The sequence below is a fragment of the Epinephelus lanceolatus genome, chromosome 10, assembly GCF_041903045.1.
Source record: "Epinephelus lanceolatus isolate andai-2023 chromosome 10, ASM4190304v1, whole genome shotgun sequence".
Lineage (NCBI taxonomy): Eukaryota > Metazoa > Chordata > Actinopteri > Perciformes > Serranidae > Epinephelus > Epinephelus lanceolatus.
Genome location: NC_135743.1, coordinates 1,685,157 through 1,694,321, shown reverse-complemented (window position 1 = coordinate 1,694,321; position 9,165 = coordinate 1,685,157). Strand labels below are relative to the sequence as shown.

At 40.0% G+C, this 9,165-nt stretch overlaps 1 protein-coding gene across 2 annotated transcripts in view; it reads left to right on the top strand.

Moving 5' to 3' along the window:
- Positions 1-9,165, top strand: part of atg5 (ATG5 autophagy related 5 homolog (S. cerevisiae)) — a 50,348-nt gene that overhangs the window by 1,644 nt on the left and 39,539 nt on the right. Inside the window, exons 2-6 of one of the 2 annotated variants that reach the window (XM_078171258.1) lie at positions 188-325; positions 760-947; positions 2,715-2,842; positions 6,904-6,982; positions 8,833-8,995. In XM_078171258.1, coding sequence (XP_078027384.1) covers positions 840-947; positions 2,715-2,842; positions 6,904-6,982; positions 8,833-8,995 — 478 coding nt within the window. In that variant the 5' untranslated portion in view covers positions 188-325; positions 760-839. Of the gene's footprint in view, positions 1-187; positions 326-759; positions 948-2,714; positions 2,843-6,903; positions 6,983-8,832; positions 8,996-9,165 lie in introns of those variants that run through there. The other variant, XM_033641643.2, reaches the window with a different exon arrangement.

The window sequence follows — 9,165 nt, the reverse complement described above, 5'->3', positions numbered from 1 at the left end:
CAATCACTATGAATCTGTTCACAAACACGTTTAGATTTTTATGACAATATAAAACCTACAGGTTGATTAAAATACATTAGATATTTGCTACATAAACTTAATTTTGCATTTAATTTAAAAATGTCAATAATTTTTATAAACATCGTTAAGTTTTAAATGTTTGTTGTTGTTGTTGTTGTTGTTGCAGTACACCGATCTGACCGCTGAGTGTCGCTGTTTTGCGGTGAGCGGTTTTTTTCAGCTGTTTTCCGGTGACAGCAGGGGAATGACAACATCGAGTCACGGCCCTCCTTCCATTCAAGCCGACTGCTACACATCGACTAAAGTAAGATTTCCTCACGTATCACCGTCTCTTCCTCGCACACAACACGATTCAGTTTGTGGACAATAACAACGACACACAGCCAGCACGCGCATTTGTTTATTATAAACATTTCTTTGCTGTGTTTTCACGAGCTAAGTTAGCTTAGCTAGCCTTCAAGCTAACGTCAGTTTCTGCATAACATCTGCGCAGTTTGACAGGTTTGGAGTTAGTTTGAGAGTCTAGCAGGCGAGTCGCTGTCTTCTCCTGGTTTATAACTTAGTAATAACTCCCCTAACGATCTGATAAAGACAGATGCGGCTTGCTGGAAGCTTAATAACCAGAGTCAATGTGGTGCTAGCTTCTGTTTCACTGCCCTCTTCATTGTGGTTTTTAGGGTTCGTGTTGCTAAAAGTTTTATTCATGCTCTCCTGTGTGTTTTGCTGTGTTGTTGACAGCAGGAAGTTGTCTGCTGCTGGACTTCTGGCTCTGTGTTTGGGGGATTTATTCTGTATGTGCCGCTGGGAGCAGCAGCAGCATGGCAGATGACAAGGACGTGTTGAGAGACGTTTGGTTCGGCCGGATCCCGACCTGCTTCACCCTGAACCAGGATGAGGTCACTGAGAGAGAGGCCGAGCCCTACTATGTAAGTCTTACTGTCTGTCTTCACATGGCTCTAACACCTGAGGCCACACCTGACTGTTGCTTTTACCCGCCATCAGTGCTGAGACACTCACCTCCATGGTTCCTGGATCTAAGCCCACAGCTTTGTGTCTAACAGGAGTGTGTGTGAATGAATACAGAGACACAAAAAGCTGTATCCTGTGTGTTTCATCAGCAGGGTGTACACTGTAAACCTAAATTTGCTCATTTAACTTAAATGTTTTTTGGAGACAGCTTACACTCAAAACTTTTAGCTTAGTACAAGACAGTAACACAGAAGTTTTGGGCACACCAGACAAAAAATAAAAATGTGCCACATGATCCTTGTCTGGCAGGAATTTAACATTTAATAAATAAAGTTCTGTCGGGCTCACAAGGGATGAGTTTTTGTGTCAAGTGAACATAAAGTTTTTATGTCATTTTGACAATCAGAGGCATTTGTGTAAACTTGACATTAAAATATTGTGTCATGGATGGACTGGGCCTCACAGTGTATGTGAGTGATTAATAGTAGCGGTGTAATTAGCCATTCATTTATCACATGATTGCTGTCCTCTGTGCTCTCTGTCAGTCTGGTAGCTGCTCTTATTGAACAGTGGTCAGAGGAGAAAGGAGCTTTTCACTCACAGCGTGCTGCTTCAGCACAAACAACGCCACACAGTACTCCCTTGTACTTAAAATCTGAAAACATGCCTGCACATTCATTATTGATGAAAAGAAGAGCTGTTGTCTTTAGCGTGGTTCATTGTAGTGTATCACAGGGTGTTAAAAGCACACTGCAGCTAATGTGCACCTTCAAATCAAAAATAAGTGTCTGAGATTTACTGGCAAAAAAATAAATGGCTTTTTTGCATCACATTCACATCAGTTTCAGTACATTTCATTGAATTCAAACTTAAGGATGAGACCAGAGCAAGATTTGAACCAAAATTATATTCATATAATGATCAGCTGTTCAAGCCAGAAAACAACTCGAGATGGCTTGATCTCAAAATTCTGCTGTAGTATTTGTTTTTAGATGTACTTGAGGGTCAAACATAAAAGCACACTTGAAGGTTTTGTAAACCTGGTGGATTCTCAATCATTGTGATCAACTTAAACATCCTCCTCAGACTCCTCACTTGCTTCACCCTCAGTCACCCTCTTCTTTGCAGACCAGTGGTAAGTGATAGTTAAGTGGATCAGCTCACATCCTATATGATAAACAGTGTCACGTAACTAGGAGTGCTTGAAATGGTCAGTTTTGCTGCAGATGCGTTTAAGTACACATCACAGTTTGTGCGCATCTGTGTGTGTTTCTGTGATGCCCTGCTGCTCTGACAGACAGACAGACAGACAGACAGAGGAGCGACAGAGCAATGTGCCTGTAATTTATGACACCAAAGTCAGGTTGGGATTCTCAGCATAGTTTTTTCTTACATGACTATTTTGCTACAAACATTTATTCGCCAGTGTGGTGGATAGCCCTTTGAGATTTACTCACCAAACAAAAAATCTACCTACATTTGACACTTGGTGGGTGTTGATATCAGACCCTGTGTGTAAAATTCACATCAGAATCTGTGTATGTGGAGACTGGAAAAACTGAAGACACCACAGAGCAGGTTGAAGAAAGCCTCAGCATTTTTCTAATTTTTCAATAAACACACCGAGCACAGCCACTTTGACTACAAACACACTACTTGCAGCTCTTTACTATAATGATGTAAACAGCAACATGTCTCTTCGTGTCTCCCGTCGGCTCTCTCAGCTGCTGTTACCCAGGGTGAGCTACCTGACTCTGGTCACAGACAAAGTGAAGAAACACTTCCATAAAGTCATGAGGGCCGAGGACGTGGAGGAGATGTGGTTCGAGTACGAAGGGACGCCACTGAAATGGTAAGAGAGCGGTCGCTGGATGAACGGATTTAGATAGTTTCTCTCAGGGGAAACAAAGATGGTGGATTTTTGAATGTGTTACCTTGTGTCCCTGGTTGTCCATTATTGCAGCCTGTAAGCCAAATGTATGTTAGTGTAAGTCTCAGTTCGTTCAGAGGAAACTTTGTGAACTGAGACTTGAATGCTGATAGAAAGAAAATGACGTGCTTTTCAGTCTGAAGATGACAGCTGATGATGTAAATCAGATTGTTGCTTAAATAATGAGGCGATTGAACGTGTATCAATACCTGTTTGTTTTCCCAGAAGACAAGCTGTCTTTCAAACATCATATCAAGTGTTCTTGGTTTCTATCAGAGAAACAAATGCTGTGTCTCTTTTGGCGCGAGTGAAAAATCGGTTGATTCTGGTGTCATTTTATATCTGCATGCAAATTCATCCTGCCTGAAAATTCAGTGAACCGTGCTGCGCTGTGATTTGTCTCTGACTCAGGTTTCCACACATCCTGACAGTTAGTATGAGAAAGTTGGTTTGTCTTCTCTATACAGCTGTAGAACAGAACTCTGGTACACTTTTCTTTATGAGGCCATCGAACATGAACTGCCTCCTTATTTATGTTCTCTACTGACTCTAAAACTGTCAGTAGCTGCAGCCTTTGCTCACGTAGACAGCTCATGTACGTCACTCCCTAAATCTGCACTGTCTTTGGTGAAAGTGCTTTTAAAGTTTTGCTCCCTCGTCTTGATTTCAGCTACAGAGTCTCCTTAAAGTAGATTCTGTTATAAACATGGGAGATTTTACAACAGGATTAAAGACCCTTTGACCACTGACTGTGCATGAATGGTTACTGAATGCTGCTAATTGTAATTGTGGTAAACTGGCTGTTGGGTTTAAGTCTGTTGTTTGTTTCTTATGGGTGAGTTTTTATGCTGTTGGTTTAATCTTGTTACTGTGTGTGTTTTTAATCTGTTAATTCTTTTATGTGAAATTCTTCATGCTGCCTTCTCGGCCAGGACTCCCTTGAAAAAGAGATTTTGAATCTCACTGGTACCATTCCTGGTTAAAAAAAAAAAGGTTAAATAAAAAGAGCAGTTTGTTGTATTTATATATCAGAATCTCATTATTTTCTTATTATTCATACCAGAGGTGTAAGGTAGTTTCAATGGAGCCAGGTGCATGCTATTTTGACAGACCCTAGCGCACACTGTCATGCACATATCATCTCGTCACATGATCAGAGACTCTACGCTGGATAACATCAACATATATATTACCAAGCAATTATGATTGCATATCTTTATTTGACAAAAACACAAAAGAAAAAAAGAAATTATGAATTTAATTTAACAATTTTAATGGGTGATTTATAATGATAGAATAAGCATATAATTTTGTTACAGATGACTGTTGACTATTTTACAAAAAAAGAGAAAATAATCATGGCAGAGATGTGTTTGTCTTTTTCAGCTGCATTTATATCAAATGGCTGTTTTTAAAGGGGAACTAATGTTTTTTCAACCTGGGCCCTATTTTCCGATCTGCTTTTGTCTAAATGAGTGATAGGATGTTCAATATGTAACATTTCTCCAGTATGAAGCTAGGGCTGACCTGCCTGCAGCCCGTGAGCACACGCTATATTAAATAATAGGGCACTCAGACAGCGTCAAACAACGTCAAAATACGTCCACTAAAAGTGCATTCTTTTCTCACAGATAGGCTCGGATTGTTAGTATAATTATCTGACAACATAACGGAAAGGAGAAATGAACGTGTGTGTTTACCTTTAGCTGGATTCAGACATGTTCCTCTGCCTGTTGCTGCTCCCTCTCTCTCCTCGTCCGCTCTTCAGTTTCAATGAGCTCTGCATCCGTGTACGTCCGTGTACTCCGTGTTCAAATAAATACGGGCGCTCATCAAATTCAAATGGCTCATCCAGATCCAGTTGGTCAAAACTGGGTAAAAATTTGGACATGTTTGTTGTTGTGGCAAGTCAAAACACTCACTTAGAGTGAAAGTCTGGCTCTGAAATCTCACGTCTCGCAAGATTTGAGTTGTTGCAGGAAGTTACCGCTGGAGTGACCTTACAAACGCGAGGAGTTACTCTGTTTGGAGTAGTCATGGCTGAATTTTTACCCGATTTTGACCAACTGGATCTGGATGAGCCATTTGAATTTGATGAGCGCCCGTATTTATTTGAACACGGACGTACACGGACGTACACGGACGTACACGGACGCAGAGCTCATTGAAGAGCGGACGAGGAGAGAGAGGGAGCAGCAACAGGCAGAGGAACATGTCTGTATCCAGCTAAAGGTAAACACTCACGTTCATTTCTCCTTTCCGTTATGTTGTCAGATAATTATACTAACAATCCGAGCCTATCTGTGAGAAAAGAATGCACTTTTAGTGGACGTATTTTGACGTTGTTTGACGCCGTCTGAGTGCCCTATTATTTAATATAGCGCGCGCTCATAGGCTGCAGGCAGGTCAGCCCTAGCTTCATACTGAAGAAATGTCACATATTGAACATCCTATCACTCATTTAGACAAAAGTAGATCCGAAAATAGGGCCCAGGTTGAAAAAAACATTAGTTCCCCTTTAATTTCTGAGAGTTCTTATTTGAACACAGGCAGATTTCGAAGGTGGCCATCACTTAAAAGGACCCATACTCCCCTTAACACATGGTTGGAGGGCCTGCTCTCTCTATGGGCCCCCTCACCTCATGGGCCCCAGTGCAGCAGCACTGCCTGCGCTGTCTATATTTACAGCTTTGATACATATACAGTTTTATTTTTGCTGATTGTAGAACTTGTAGACATTTCCTCAAATAAAATACCTGTGGGTTTATCCAACTATCTGCTTTAAAATCTGCATAGGAAAATGGCTTGTTAAAAATAAGTGATCCCCAAACTATTACAGTCTGTTTTGTGGGATGTTTAGTCTCCTCCTCGTTTGTGTACCTTGTTCTGCTGCCTCAAGTAAACATCCACATTCTCCTGCAAATGTCACAGTCAGATCCATAGCAGTGTGTTCACACCACCTCCAGCTCTGAGGCTACTCATTCACAGCCAGGACAGAAGCCTCAGCTAGTCTGAACCATGAGCACCTACTTAGTTTATTATCTGCATGTCTGCTGAGATCAGCATCACATTAAGTTCACAGACTGCAGGCACAAAGTTCAGCCACAAGGTGTCAGTACTGCAGCACAGATGATGCGCCTGGTTGACAGTGTCAGCAAATCTCCAGTAATATGGGTAAAATACTTTTTAATGAATAAGTTACAGATATCACTTCTGATATCCTTTTAATTGTTTGTTATCATGTGTAAATATCAGTAATGTTTGCTGGTTTCAGCCTCTTAAATGTGACGTACTGCTGTGAAATTTCTTTATTAACGGGATAAACCCCTTGAGATGCAACATCTCGTTTGCTGCTTTTCTTGACTCATTGGAAATTGTAGATTCTTTGTAAACCTGTAATGGGAGTTTGTCCTCAGTTTTGGCATTCTGTAAATAACTGATTAGGTACAAACTGTGTGGTGGGATTTAGGGGAACTCGAACTAAATGACTAACATAGTCAGTGAGTGTGATTGGCCGTGAAAATATCTTAAATACACTCATTTGATCTGACGCTGCGATAAGGAAAGCATCTCGTCCCTGTTGACTGAAACACAGGAAATGACAAATAGAAATGCTTGAGTGAAATGTAAACTGTCTCCTGAAGTTTAAACTTCCAGAGAAAAGCAAACGCAACAACATCGGAAAACGACAAAAAACTGACACCAATTCTACTTGTCTCCTTGAATCTCTCAATAAGTCACAGTAACTTCAGCAGTCATTTTAGTACATTTGCTAATGACGGTTTGTTGGTCAGGTCTAAATGGACGCGCAGTGTTGAGGTTTGGGCAGATAAAACTATGTGATACTGGTGGTTAGTTCAAAGATTTTCCCAAGGAATAATGGGAGTGTCTCGGTCTGGGGAACTGAACTCATTCTCGTCTGTGATGTTGAGTCAAGGTTTTCACGGGTAACGTTATTTCCTGTTTGTGTTTCCCGGTTCTAGGCACTATCCAATTGGAGTTCTGTTTGACTTCCACGCGTCCAGCACTGTCTTACCCTGGAGCATCACTGTGCACTTTAAGGTGAGAGTCAACCACAGAGTGCGTGTCCATGCACAGTGTCCACAATACTGTGTTTCTGTATATTTTATCTGTATATCGAATGCAGTATAGACAATAAAGAATATACAGTTGGCATTTTCATTGACCTGAGAAAAGCATTCGACACAACTGACCATAGACTTTTAATGAACAAGTTAGAAAAATATGGAGTAAGAGGGATAGCACATAAATGGATCAATAACTACCTTGAAAATAGACATCAATATGTTCAAATTCACAATAACAAGTCTGACCTGCTGCAGGTTGTATGTGGGGTTCCACAAGGATCGGTACTAGGTCCAAAATTATTCATATTGTATATAAATGATATTTGTAATGTGTCCAAATTGTTAAATTTTGTTGTGTTTGCAGACAATACTAACTTATTTTGTTCTGGTAAAAACCTTGAACGGCTGCTGGATACAGTGGAAATGGAATTAGATATTTTAAAACATTGGTTCAGTGTCAATAAATTGTCATTGAATGTAAATAAAACCAAATATGTAATTTTTGGAAATCGTAAGGTCAATAAAAAGGTTCAAATCATGATAGATAAAATTGAAATAGAAAGAGATTACGAGAATACATTTTTGGGAGTTGTCATTGACCATAAATTATGTTGGAAACTGCATATAGATTATATTTAAAAGAAAATATCAAAGTCTATAGCAATCTTGTATAAAGCAAAAGAAATTCTTAATACAAATTCATTACAAACATTGTATCATTCCTTCATACTACCATACATTACTTACTGTGTGGAGGTTTGAGGGAAATCATACAAACAATCACTAATCCAATTCTTTTGTTTCAGAAAAGAGCGATCAGAGTTATAAACAGAGCTGATTATCGGGAACCAACAAACAAATTATTTATACATTTTCACATGCTCAAATTCAGTGAATTTGTAGATTTCAAAATATCACTGTTGATGTTCAAAGCATATAATAATCTGCTGCCACACTGTATCCAGAAGTTGTTTCAGAAAAGACAAAGTGTGTATGAACTGAGAGGAAGCTGCACGTTCACAAAAACAAAGAACAGAACCAATGTCAAACCAAGATGTGTTTCAGTTTATGGGGTTAATCTGTGGAATGCCTTGGAAATGGAAATTAAAGGGTGAAGTAATATTTAAAAAAATATTGAAGAATCGTTTGCTCATCAAGTAAATATAATGTGTGAGTGTATTTGTAAGTGTCTGAGTTTGAATTGATAATAGGTCCATGTAAAAGTATATTTAATGTTTTCTTTTTTGGCTCTACTGCTCTGTATACAGTTATGTAGGAGCTGACAGAAACTGATTATAAAACGGTAGGCGTAATAAGCTAAGCTTCAGCCTACACCTTTTCGGTCTCGTTTTGTTTGTTTGTTTGTATTTTGGTGTAATGCTATATTAGCATTGACTTCAGGTTTATTTATTGTTTTCTTTTCTTCTTTGTTGTATTTGAGTCCATATTTTGAAAATGACCGAAATAAACTAAACTAAACTAAACTAAACTACAGTTTGTGTTCAACTGTAGTCGTAAATTTGAGGGCAAATTCAGAGTGGATGAGTTGCTGCACACAGTTCTCAATATAGAAGTGGCTGAGCAGGTGGCCGGCAGTTAACAGTGCTAAACAACAGCAACAATGCTGACAGAGCAACACACACAGAATGTGAATGTGGCACTGCTCCTTAAATGATAACTTCGCCCTGTGTCTGCCGCAGTAGATTCACATGTAGACAGTTCGATAACATGTTCGACAGCTTGTTGTGGAGCTCTTCTGCCCCTAGTGGTTAAAGATACGAGAATGCAGCTTTAAATAAAATGTTTTTCTTGTGCATGTGTCAGAACTTTCCAGAGCGCGACCTGCTCCACTGCCCGTCCAACTCTGTGATCGAAGCCCACTTCATGTCCAGCATCAAGGAGGCCGACGCCCTCAAGCACAAGAGCCAAGTCGTCAATGACATGCAGAAGAAAGATCATAAACAGCTGTGGATGGGCCTGCAGAACGGTGAGACACACACACACACACACACACACACACACACATTTCTATAAGCAGCTGTGAATTAGCATGCTCAAAGGTGAGGAGGGCACACACACACACACACACACACACACACACTTTCAAAAGAGAAAGACCACAAGCAGCTGTTGGGGAAGTGACACACGTTCACTCAT